A 13,157-nucleotide genomic window follows, 5' to 3' on the forward strand; every position below is an offset into this window, starting at 1 on the left:
AGATAAACAAAAATTACGTAATGTAGAAGTAATTATTTGGGATGAAGCTTCTAGAATACCGAAAAAAGCGTTAGAAATTATTGATAGGACTTAAAAAGATTTATCTAGTAGAAATAAACCTTTTGGAAATAAAATAATAATTTTGGGTGGAGACTTTCGTCCAATTCTCCCAGTAGTAAAAAACGGAAGCAAAATTACTATTGTTTAAGAAACCATAAAATTTTCCAATTTTCGGCCTTTATTAATAATTTCTATTTAAAAAATAATATACATTCAATTGATAAAAAATTGTCTTCATTGCTACTGGATACAGGAGAAGGCAAAATTAAAACTTTTATAATTCCTTAGACATTGAAAACAAATGACATGTGTTCTTAAATTTTTAATAATGATGATTCTTTTATAAGCAAAGCTATATTAACATCTCACAATAAATACACTCACTTTTTGAACAAAAAAATTCAAAATAATATGGTAGAAATATTAGTAACGTACTATAGTATTGATAAAGCAAATCACAAAGGAGTAGATAAATTAGACAATAATATTTATACTAATTTCTCTACAGAATATTTAAATAGTATTAAAGAAAGTCTTTTTTCACACGAATTAGATTTAAAAATAAACGCTATTGTTATGTTAATACGAAACTTAAACATATCTGAAGGACTTTGCAATGGTACAAGATTATGAATTACAAAATTATTAACATACAACATCGAAGCTGGAATAATCTCAGGTAAAAAAAAAGGAAACAAAGTCTTTAGTCTACGTATAAAACTCAATACAAACAATTCTTCTTCACTACCATTTATATTGTACAGAAAACGATTTCCATTTATCTTAACTCTTCCTATGGCTATCAATAATTCTTAAGGTCAAAGTTTTGATGCCTAAGGGTTGTACTTTAGAAAACCATTATTTTCTAATGGGCAATTATATGTTGCACTGTCTAGATGTTGAAACCAAAAAAAAATTTTCAAACAAATTTGAAATTAAAAATATTGTTTGGAATGAAATTTTAGAGTAACAAAAAAACTATTCTATAGTTCATTACTATTTTTATACTCTCTTGCAAATTTTATCTTCCATCAAAAAAGCAAATTTCAGTACCGTCTAGTACCCAGATTTATGTAATCATAAACAATCTGTTTTTTGTTTCATGTTTTCAGATGCACCATCATGGATGCAAAATTTTATTAGTGTGATAAATATAACTCAAAATTTTCAAATCAAGAGTGTCTATCATCGCACGAAAAAATTCACAAAAAAAATTTTTTGTCTGTGATCTGTGTAGCATTATAATATTAAACAAGAAAAACTATTTGCGTCACACAAAGGAATGCCAAAACATTGACAAAATTTTTAAGAGTATTAAATGCGAAAAAAGTTTAAAAAGAAATCATTACTTATAGAGACATTTGAAAAGTCATGAAAAAAACGTTCAAAAAAATATTTGTCAAAATTGTGGAAAAGGTTATGTAGGGTTAACTTAATTTTTTATTTTTATTATTTAATTATTTTAACAAGCTTGAACACCTCAAAAAAATTTCGGTGCTCTCTTGAGATCCTAAACAACAATTTAAAATTTACTGAATCAATATTTAGTATCAAACTGTCTTACAATCATGGTAACATAATAAAGTGAATTTACGGGTGTACGGTAGATGGTGCGTTTACCCCTAAAAGCAGAGCACCTAAAAAGACATTTTAGAGTATGTAATCAAAGTAAACATCGTAAGTAAGATAATTGTAACAAAATTTGTTGTTATGGTCAAATAAAATTATATGTGAAAATTAGACCACTTGTAACAGTTAATATACAAGGCTTTACTAATATATTTACATTATATATGGGGAAAATGGGGGGAGCTGGGGGGGAGCTGAGGGGGAGCGGGGGAGGTGAGGGGAGCGGGGGAGAGCTATCAAAAAAGTAGGATTACTCGAAAAATGCAAGAAAATGAAAGAATAACTACCTTATTTGGGGGGAGCGGGGGGGAGGTGGGGGGGAGTAAAACCTCGCTCCAACTCTTACGACTATATAATATAGGAATATATATATATATATATATATATATATATATTGCAACGGTCACTTTTTTAAGAGTGACACGAGGGTGGTAGTGAGACACAATTGCGGCGGACAGAGGAGTTGAGGATAGAGACTCTAAATAATGCTCAGAGACGAAGTGAAGTCTAATTAAAATTTGATGTTTATTCAAATTGTAAAAAAAAACAAAATAAGACAAAATCAGAGAGAAATATAAATCGTGTTTTCAAATTCAGCGTCAAACTCAAAGAAAAACATTTTAGTATGGAAATAAGTAAATGGATACAATATAAAAAAAACTGCGTTGTTGAAATAATAAAAGAAAAAATCATAAGGAGTATAATTCTCGATATTCTTATAACTGCATGAAATACACTTTTATGCCCAAAAATAAATAAAAAAGATCCACTATTCAGATTTAATCGCATTTATAAAAGTTAACGTGAAAAGAATTTTAAGAAAATGATACTTTACATATAACTAATTTTACGGAATGCTTCCCATACGTTCTCAACCCAACTTCGTAACGTTCGCCGGACAAAATTGTTTTCCTTTCTAGTAAGCTTACAAACTACTTCAAAATAGGAATCAACAATAGAACGCTATTCATAGTAGAGTGCGTGACATTTCATGTTTACAATGGAAAATAGTAATGTATAATCGTCAATACAAGAGGGCTATACATAATGATACGCAGACTTAAAATGCACTAGGGCTTGATTCTCAATTTTTTTCTTAATAAACCAAGATTCAAAGATTCGAAATAAAAAAAAAAAAATACAGATGTTTCGTACACGTGCAGGTCATACTACTCCATGGCCTACAACACGATATCGTCGTTTACACGATCAAAAATCTCAAAAATAAAATGTATTTTTGACAAGAAAAAGAAAAGACCCCTAGGGATGACTGAGAAAACGGTCAGTAGGTCACCTCTCGGTTGACTGAGCAGCCGGAGATTTTTACCTGCCAACTAAATGATTCCACAAAGTGGGATCAACGCTTGTCATTCACCTGTTCACAAGGAAAAAATATTCAGCTCTCCAACCAAGAATCTAATACCGGGAGAAATGCGACACAACAAAAAAAAAACCTAAGGAAACACCGGAAAACTTCCTCCAAGCAAAACTACTACGCATCGAGAGACTTAACACAAAAAAAAAAAAAAGTCCTCCTTCGTTACTGGTCACCGACTCAGGACCACCACTTGGTTGGATCAATTAAGCAACCAGGGATAATTTATGTCCTTTGTCTGACCTCATCAACATTTGTTGGTGAGAAGACGATAGTACCATAATAGGAAGGGAATACTAACTTTTTTTTTTTTTTTTTTTTCACTGTGCAGCAGCGTGTAGTGACGGCGCTAGATGTTCGGCAGCAATCAAGAATCACTGGAGCTGGATCGATGCCGTATGGACCCGTCGTTCCTTGCCTTGCGTCGTCCCCTTGGAGATGTCAATTTGTAATCCCTTGCCGATCTCCCCTTTGGAGCCTTGAGTACTTTTCTGGGAAGCGATCTCCCGAGACTAGCCTCCCGAGCCCATTGCTCTGAGCTCTCTCAAATGAGTCCCCTCTCCTGGTCGACCGTTAAGCGCCGCCGCAGCTAATGCGCGTTCATCGTTGAACTGAGGCTTCACGCATTCCCCATATCAGTTCGTCCCTTTACGTTCTCGTGCACACACACACATAGAGCACCCCTTACACGTGTACTCTAAATATAGTATGTTAATATATAATTATTATCTACCCGTGTCATCTTTTTCGGTACAAAAAGCGTCTGGTGGGATTTGTGAGTTCTAGTTGTCAGTATAAGAAGTCTTCCGAAAAGCTGTCATTGCTTTCGCCTTGCTGTTGTACGCTTTCACTATCTATTTGTTCGACTGTACGAATCGGTGACCACTAAGAGTTTTCTCTGTTTGTTACTCAGTGCTCCTACTCCTTCCGACAATCTAACTGGTCTTTCTACCTAATAAAAATTAGGTCATGATATGTGTTTTCCTGAACAGCTACATTCTTTGATTTCTTTGAACGAGGCTATAAAATATAATTTGCTGATAAAACAAAATCACCCGTAAGTAAAGTCTGATTACTTTCATATAAAGAAGCCTCGTTAGATGAGATCTATTCCCTCCAAATACGCAAAAACACAAGTCAAGACCTCATTTGTAAACATTGACGAAAACACCAATGAAGCGAGGGGGACGTGAGCGAGGCGCTACATATACAAAGGAGAGGGGAGTAAATTTCTTGTCTTCACATTAAAATCATGGTATCCATCGGAGAAAAGAAGGTATATATTCTTTGATCTCTTCGAAAGAGGCTCCTTCATATAATTGTGATCGAACTGCACTTACAGGTAAGTTCGTTTGATCTACAAATAAATAATGTTGTGATGCCGTTGAATTAAATCAACATGATCTATAAGGTAGGAAACTTCAATCATCTCTGGACTGTCTTAAATACCAAGTAAAATTTTTTTAGCACTTTTTTCAATTTTTATTAATTATTTTTTAAAAAGTTGCGTATACAAAAAAATTTGCATGCAAAAGTTCTTTGGGTTATATTTATACTTAAGGATAAGAACTTGAGAAAAAAATTTTTAATGTTTCTATCGTTTGTAAATAAGCAATAAAGGCAAAAAAAGCAAAAAAATTAGAATTGTGCAAAATGGTAGTAAAAGTATATTGGAATTTTTAAAAATTGAATAAACATTGTAGCCTTATAAATGATGATCAATACACTGTAGGTTCGATCAAAAAATTTACAAATAGCAACATATTGCAAAATTACTAAATTAAAATTTCAATAGTTAATAGTAAGTTATTTAAAATAAGAACAAAAAGGTTATAAAAATTTTACAGTAAACCACGCTAAAAACTTTGCGGATCCCGAAACTAGAGCGTACACGCAACTATCGAGTCCTCTTGGCGTTATTTAAGTCAAAAAGTGAGTCGTGGACGTGGAGGTGTACGTCAAGAAAGTTTTGCAGAGCACCTGTGCGAATTTTTATGGCGTTGCCACTGTCAAAAACTATAAATTGGTCTGTTTTAACAAATAATCAGACATAAATTTCTGTATCTTGGATAAAATTAAAAATAATTATAGATACTTCTTGATAATTAAGCTTGTTCATTTGATTGTCAGTTAAACTTTTAAAGGAGTGTAAATATTTCTATTATTCTTATTCTATTGAACAAATGAATCCATATAATTAAGAAGTAATAATTTAAATTTGACTTTAAGTCAATTTTTGACCGTATGATCAATTTTTCGGTCATTATGACCATCATATTCTTGTTCAGCGCTTCGACAAACCATGGTGTTATAAATACATAAGGTGGGCTCTTCAGCCACAAACCGATTAACTAATCAAGAAGCTTGGGACAAGCGACCTTCCATATTGGATTTTCCACCAATGAGCGTAAAGAGCGCGTTGTTTAACTACTTACACTTTATTGCTGAAAATAAATACAGCTCACCTCGAAAAGCAGTATTAAATTAAAAGCTTTGTACGTACGATAACGTAAATTAGATTGCCAGAGACAAACAAAAAAATCGACTTCTGATTGTTAAAATTCTCATAAAAAAGAAAAATTGTAAAATTTGTTTATTGAAATATTTAATAAACTGTATTCATTGTTCATTTTACAAACAACCAGATGATTATATAGAATTATATTTATACATAAAACAGTACACCTAACAAATTTTAAACATATTACTTAGTAAGGAAATTTTTTATCCTGTACTCTTGTTTATGTGTAGCAGTAATTGAACAACGCGCTCTCTACGCGCATTCGTGAAAAATCCAATATGGAAGGTCGCTTGTTCCAAGCCTCCTGAGTAATTGATCGGTTCGGTGGCTGAAGAGCCCACCTTATGTATTTATTACACCATGCGACAAACGTAAGTATAGAAATTTTCAGCCCATATGGTAGGGAGCTGTATTTGAAAGTACAGCAAAATATTTATATTAGAATAAGCTTCAAGGGTTGATGCACAAACAGCGCAGGAGGCCCAGACTCCTAGTCTTATGAAAAAATTAACATTTTTTAAATGAAAAACATGATATACTCAGAATTACAAAAGATGTATTTGTAAATTTTTCAATACATTAGAGCATTTTTTTTATTAAAAATATATTAAAATTTGATATTTGAATAAGTTGACAAAATTAAATTGAATTAGCCTTAAACAGTTCAGATTACTATTACTTTCAAATTATAAAAGTCTGTTAGTTGTAATTACCACGCATTAAGAGCCAAAACCAAAAATTAATTTTTTGTCATTTGTGCGTATTGAAACATTAATTTTACACTGTTCTTCATATCCCAAATAGGATTAAATTCAGAACAGTTTTTCTCACCCAGAAACAATTAAAGTTAACTGTGTCAATTCTGGTCTGTGTAAAAGTTAAAAAACAGTCCTTATTTATTTAATTTCACTGGCATACTTACACTATTTGATAATATGATAGTAAACGTAAAACAGCTGATCATACATTTTTTTAACTTACAAACTACAACAAGAATATAGTTGATGTAACATATACCTTAAGGAAACAAAAGCTTTTACATCTTTACATTACATACTTTCTCACGAACAACCTTTCATTACTTTTGCTAAAAACTATAAAATTATTTGTTGACACAGCAAATTAAAATATGACTAGGTACATGTACTTACGTAAACAGATGTGATAACTCTAATAATGTTTCGTTTGTTTAAAAAAATTTTTTTTTTTTTGAGATTCTTTCATAGTTTAAGCGTTAAATTACTACAAAAAGAGTTTACTATTAATGTGATATAAATATGAAATTTTGAAATAGATCTATTATCGTACTTTTTAAATAGTATGAATGACTTGTGTACTATGTATTTTGCTACATCGCCATTCTCAGTGTAACGAAAAATTTATTTTTTAACATCTAAACTACTTTATCTGATGCTATGTGAATAGCAATATGCATGTTTGCAGTAGCCAATATACTTCTATTTAAACTCAAACAAACAATGGGTGTTTCACTAATCGAGCTGATACAAAAAAAAGACATAGTTTAAGTTTTTTATCAATAAAATCAGAGATTTGACTAAGCATCTGAAAAAATTTCAAATTTGAGTCAGTCAAACAGTTAGTATAATATACAGATAATATATAAATATTTATATATATATATATATCTGTATATATCATTTGCAGCCTTAATTCTTCCACGAACGTCTTAGTCTAGAATTGTAAAAATGTCTCTTTTTAGTTTACATTTTACATAATAAAAAAAAATTACAACTAATTTTGAACACAGAATTTGAGAAAATCAGTAACAAAATTTGTCTTTAAAAATATTACAGGAACTTAAAGATGCCTGGAATCTATTATTTAAAATATGTATCAACATATATGTTTACTCATAACTGGAAGATATGTGATGTAAGCTTGATACTCACTACGATTTAAACATGCTTATCTTTCAATATATATTAATAAAAAAGCATATATGTTAAAGTGTTAATAAGTCATAACAGGTTCAAATTCTATTATAAAAATTGTATTAAGTACCTGTTGTCATGTCAATGCAGAGCAAGTTATTTCATCATTTTTATGGATGCATAACACCTCTGAACAGTCGTAGGCAGTAGAGTTGGTATTATTTATGGTTATATTTTTAAAACTTAACATCTACTATACTAGTAAACATGCCAAAAGATTTTGAGTTTAAGTAATGGAACGAAAATTTTTTTTTTTTTTACAGTGTCAGACTATTTGATTCACGTAAAAAAATTGAACATTTTTGTATTTCATTCATTTCTGGTTTTGAAGAAGCTGTTACTATATTTAATCTGGAACGTCAGTGATGGAATTTGCTTTGTAGTTGTTCCATTGCGTTTTAATACCTTACAGATCCAGATTTGTTGTTAAGCCAGACGATTTTGTATTTGTGTGTGAACTCATATGTGCAATTATGCACAAAAATTACTAAACCCTTATATTTACAAACTTTTACATAAATATACATAGTATAATATACAATATAACTCGAAGCGTTCTACAGTGATACAGCAATCATGTTTTAATTACACAAAACGGCAAAATGCGTATTTTAAAGAACCTTTACGGTGATCTCTTGGATTAAGCACAGAAAAAAGTATAATAATCACAAGAGTCGTAACGTCACTGACACATCGCACCGTTGTTCAACTGGTAACAATCAACAATTCTGTCCATTTTTTATGTGCAATTATTTTACTTCATGGCTAACATTCAAAGCGCAGCAACTTAAGGGCCTATACACTTAAGTCGGGATCACATGTTTGCAGAAAAGAGCTGCAGATTGCGGATTGCGTCAAAGACAATTTTTCTATATAATTCATGTGCTCTTTTAAGTTAATATTTATAATTGTTTATTTTTGCTATTATGACAATATATTAATACCTTACCTGGAATCTTATCTACAAAAAATAATTACGTTAAATAAGTGATACGTGTACATCTAAAAATTACCGCGACTTTAATTTTTGAATGTAAATAATTGTTGTTGTAAGAATTTAGTCGACAAAATTGCAGCTGGTATTACTTTTGAGTCAAATGTCCATTTTTTACAGGTCTATTTTTTTTTAGATAGTGCATAAGTTTCTTATCTTGTCGTAAATAATACTTAAAAATACCATTTTGTATTTTCTATTCATTAGTCTTGGCAGCAACTGGTTTATAGTATTGGCCATATAGAACTTTTAAAATACTAATAAATCTTTTGAAACGTAATAAAAAAAAAATTTCAGAGACTAGCATTTGAGCTTTGGGGGTGTAAAAAAAAATTACTGCCGCAACTTTCACAAAAGCTAGAGTCCTGATTCAACATACGGATCTAATGTATTTACGTAAACTGAATTCATAGAAATATAAGGAGCCAGCCAATCACAGCGTTCAGCTAGAAAGAAAAGGAGAGGACACTCGGCGACAGCGTTGGGTTACGCGGATTCAATATCGGAACTTTTTCCCTAGATCGTATATATAGCTATACGATCTAGGGAGAATGTTCCGTCGAGCAGACAGCACAGCAGTGAAGGTGAAGGGGCATTGCCAAAGACACGCGGAAATTCAAAATTGTAATATTAATAACACAAGTGCCTATCACCCAATGACCCAGGGCGCTAACTGGCCACACTGTTGAATAAATAACTTTTAATAACACAAGCGCCTATCACCCAATGACCCAGGGCGCTAACTGGCCACTCTGTTGAATAAATAATTATTAATTACACAAGCGCCTATCACCTAATGACCCGGGGCGCTTACTGGCCACTCTTTTAAATAAATAATTATTAATAACACAAGTGCCTATTACCTCATGACCCGGGGCGCTTACTGGCTACTATTGAATAATAAATTATCAAGGAATTACAAGAGCGCCATTTAAAAAGATCTTTGTCGTACTAGATAGGCAATTAAAATTGTGATATGTTTACATATGTTATCGATCAACTTTTTATTATTTAATAGTGTTGCAAATAAGTGTCCTGGATCATCAGGAAAAAGGTGCTTGACATATTTATTAATAATTATTTATTTACTAGATTTGCAATTAGCGCCCCAGATTATACGGTGATAAGTGCTTATGTTATTAATAATTATTTATTTAACAGAGTGGCCAGTAAGCGCCCCGGGTCATGAGGTGATAGTCGCTTGTGTTATTGATAATTATTTATTTAACAGAGTGGCCAGTAAGCACTACAAAGTCACTAAGTGATAGGCGATTGTGTTATTTATTAATAATTATTCATTTAACTGAGTAGCCAGTTAGCGCCCCGGGTCATGAGGTGATAAGCGCTTGTGTTATTTTAATAATTATTCATTTAGAAGAGTGGCCAGTAAGCGCCCCTGGGCATTGGGGGATAGGCGCTTGTGTTATTTTAATAATTATTTATTTAAAAGAGTGGCCAGTGAGCGCCCCGGGTCATTAGGTGATAGGCGCTTGTGTTTTCAATAATTATTTATTTAACAGAGTGGCCAGTAAGCACTCCAAGTCACTGAGTGATAGGCGCTTGTGTTATTTGTTAATAATTATTCATTTAACTGAGTTGCCAGTTAGCGCCCCGGGTCATTGGGTGATAGGCGCTTGTGTTATTAAAAGTTATTTATTTAACAGAGTGGCCAGTTAGCGCTTCGGGTCATTGGGTGATAGTCGCTTGTGTTATTAATATTACAATTTTGAATTTCCACATGTCTTTAGTAATGCCCCTTCACTGCTGTGCTGTCTGCTCGACGAAACATTCTCCCTAGATCGTATAGCTACATATACGATCTAGGGAAAAAGTTCCGATATTGAATCCGCCTAACCCAACGCTGTGTCTAACATAGGCACTGGCAAACTCCCTACTTATCTCTAATTGTGAACAGGGGTGGACTGGCCATAAGGGAGTTTGGGAGAATTTCCTCTGGGCCGGTGGGCCCCCAACGATACAGGGCCCCTGCATGACCAAATACAAACATTTTAACCCAATTACCCCAGAAAACAATCATTAACACTTGGGAAAGAAAACTAATCTCAAATAACCCGGGGGGCCTACTTTTTTACGGCTTAAACAATATATAATCCCTGAACAATTAATCCCTAATGACCCGGGGGTCCTACTGTTTTACGGTTGAATGAATAAATAATCCCTAAACAATTAATCCCTAATAACTCGGGGGCCTACTGTTTTACCTTAACAATTAATCTTAAATGACCCGAGGGGCCTACTTTTTTACGGTTTAAACAAATATAATCCATGATCTTGCTGAGTATTTTCTAGTGTGTATGCAGCCTCCATTCTGTGAGAACGGTAACTTAAACCACGTTTACCTATTGAAAAAGTGAATCATTAAATGATATTCATTAAATTAATTAAAAAAATAAAAACAATATCGATTTAAAAAAACCTTTGCAATAATATTATTTAAACATGAAACTTCACTAAAAAAATATAGTTTTGTGTATACACGTACCAATGAGTTTTATAACATCTATTATCCGTTCCAATATTTTGATATTTTTCATGACATTCAAGTGTCTTAGGCTATTTTGATTAGAGAACAAAAGCTGTGCAACGTTCGAATAGCTTTGATGTAATAAAAAAGCATCTGCACAGTTCTTATGTGATACTGATTTTTCATGCTGGTCAACTCTTTCGTGAAAATGTTTCCTATCAGTAAACCCTGTGATGAAGGAAGATTTGTCTGATTCTGTTGAGAAAGCTAAACATAATTAGCAAAATAGTGCATTCTTGTTTTCGTCGTACGATATCCAAATTCTTTGTGTACCATCCTTACGATGAAAGGTTTTTCTTATCACATCATCTTTGGTAACTTGATAAGGATGGTATTTAAAAAATACCGGATGGTCCTTAATTTTAGGCTTCGCAAAGAAAAGAAATGATTCAGTGGCTTCATTTTGAGCTGGCATGGGCTCGAGGGATTTCAATTTTTTCGCAACTTCTGCTACTTGTTTACTTTCACATCTTTCAACATCTACTTGTTTCTCGGTTTTTTCTTGCTCAACTTGATCATCATTCATACTTAGATTGCTGATATTAGAATCATTGGGAGAAGTAATACATTCTGGGTCTGTACCTAATTGTTTCTCTTGAGATGTATTAGGATCAGGAAAGCTGACTTTAGATGAATTTCCAGGTTGAAATAAAAACTCGAGTTTCTGGCAATTTTCACTAGATTTTTCTAATTTTTTATTCCTCTCTCTTCTTTTCTCAGAACCACTTTTTTGTTTCTTGGTATTGCCTTTCTTTTCGTCAATCAACGGTTTACGTGGAGCTGACAATTTCGTTGGCATTTTTAAGTGTAATCCAACCTGAAAACTATGTATTTGTATATAATGTTAAATGATTATAGCTAAGGATTAAACCGCTTCAAAGAAGATCTATTGATCGTACTATTTCAACACTCAACACAATATTTCTATCAAGTTAAGGTTAGCCAGCAGATAAATAGTTAAAGCTCATTACATGAAAATAATGCAAGTACAGCACGTAAGCTCACAAAATATACTCCAATGAACTTTTCCTGTCAGTGCTCATACAAAAAAATCTGGAAGTTACACAAACAGACTATACTTTACTTAAATAGTTTAACTGTTATTCGAGCAGTCACTACTGTGACTAGTATTTTCAAACAAGGAGAAGAGAGTAAATAAAGGCAAATTTTCATACTGGTGTCCATCTTCCTTCGTTACAATGCTCACAAAAAAGGTTCGTTCAGGAATGAAGAACCGTCTGTTCAGTCCAATCATACTGGACAAACCCTGAAATCACTTGATTCGAAATGCGTGCTCAAAAATAAAAAACCATACGGTTCGAATGCTCGTTGTGTGCACTTTGTCAAAGTTTGTAAAGTTATTTTATAAAAGTCGTATAACTGCATGAACTGTTGCTTCGTTGTATCGGTTGTACATCGTTCTCGGTATACAGAAATGTTAGAAATGTAAACTAGCGCAGCAGTACTAGTTTATTAGATGCTGTGCTGTACCTTAACATGTAACGTATGCATATAGGTTTAAGGACAGTGTAAGATAAAATATTAAATTTAAATAAATAAAGTATAACATAATACTTAGGCGCGACCAATATACGGGAGTGACTTATTTTCAATATATATTCATACGTGAAATAATTCAAATAATAATTTTCAATTATTATTTCACGTTGATCAATACTATTAATTTCGTGAAATGTGAAATAATTGATTGTATTCGTAATTTTGCACTACAAATCTTGACATTCTTGTAGATAATTCCAAATAGTGTGTTATTATTACTTCATTCAAAAAATTGTGCCGAATAAAAAAAAACGGCTTCAACAAAATAGAATTTGCCGCTATCATATAAATAAAAATTCATTAATAGTTATTGCAGTATGATAAAAGTTTGTTGCAATAATATGGTGTTCTCTGTAATCTCAAAACAAAAATTTAGCGTTGAGCTTTTTTTTTTTTTTAGACGATAAAGGCCCTTTAACTTAGAGAATTCCCGCGCCCTTTTAGAGTTCCAGTCCGCCCCTGGTTGTGGAACTCCAAATTGGGATCGGCAACATAGCGGTCGCGCTTTCTGTTGGTGAGTT

The 13,157-nt window shown here is 32.5% G+C and overlaps 1 protein-coding gene across 1 annotated transcript in view; it reads right to left on the reverse strand.

Annotated features, from left to right (window-relative positions):
- The window catches only part of LOC106644347 (uncharacterized), a 258,083-nt gene extending 249,788 nt beyond the window's left edge, over positions 1–8,295 (reverse strand). The window contains exon 1 of the mRNA XM_089589204.1: positions 7,608–8,295. Coding sequence (XP_089445330.1) covers positions 7,608–7,617 — 10 coding nt within the window. The 5' untranslated portion in view covers positions 7,618–8,295. The remainder of the gene's footprint in view (positions 1–7,607) is intronic.
- Positions 8,296–13,157: the final 4,862 nt, after the last annotated feature.

The sequence above is a fragment of the Copidosoma floridanum genome, unplaced genomic scaffold (genome assembly GCF_036245765.1).
Source record: "Copidosoma floridanum isolate Cflo_tuat_1 unplaced genomic scaffold, Cflo_Japanese_pri ptg000008l, whole genome shotgun sequence".
Taxonomy (NCBI): Eukaryota; Metazoa; Arthropoda; class Insecta; order Hymenoptera; family Encyrtidae; genus Copidosoma; species Copidosoma floridanum.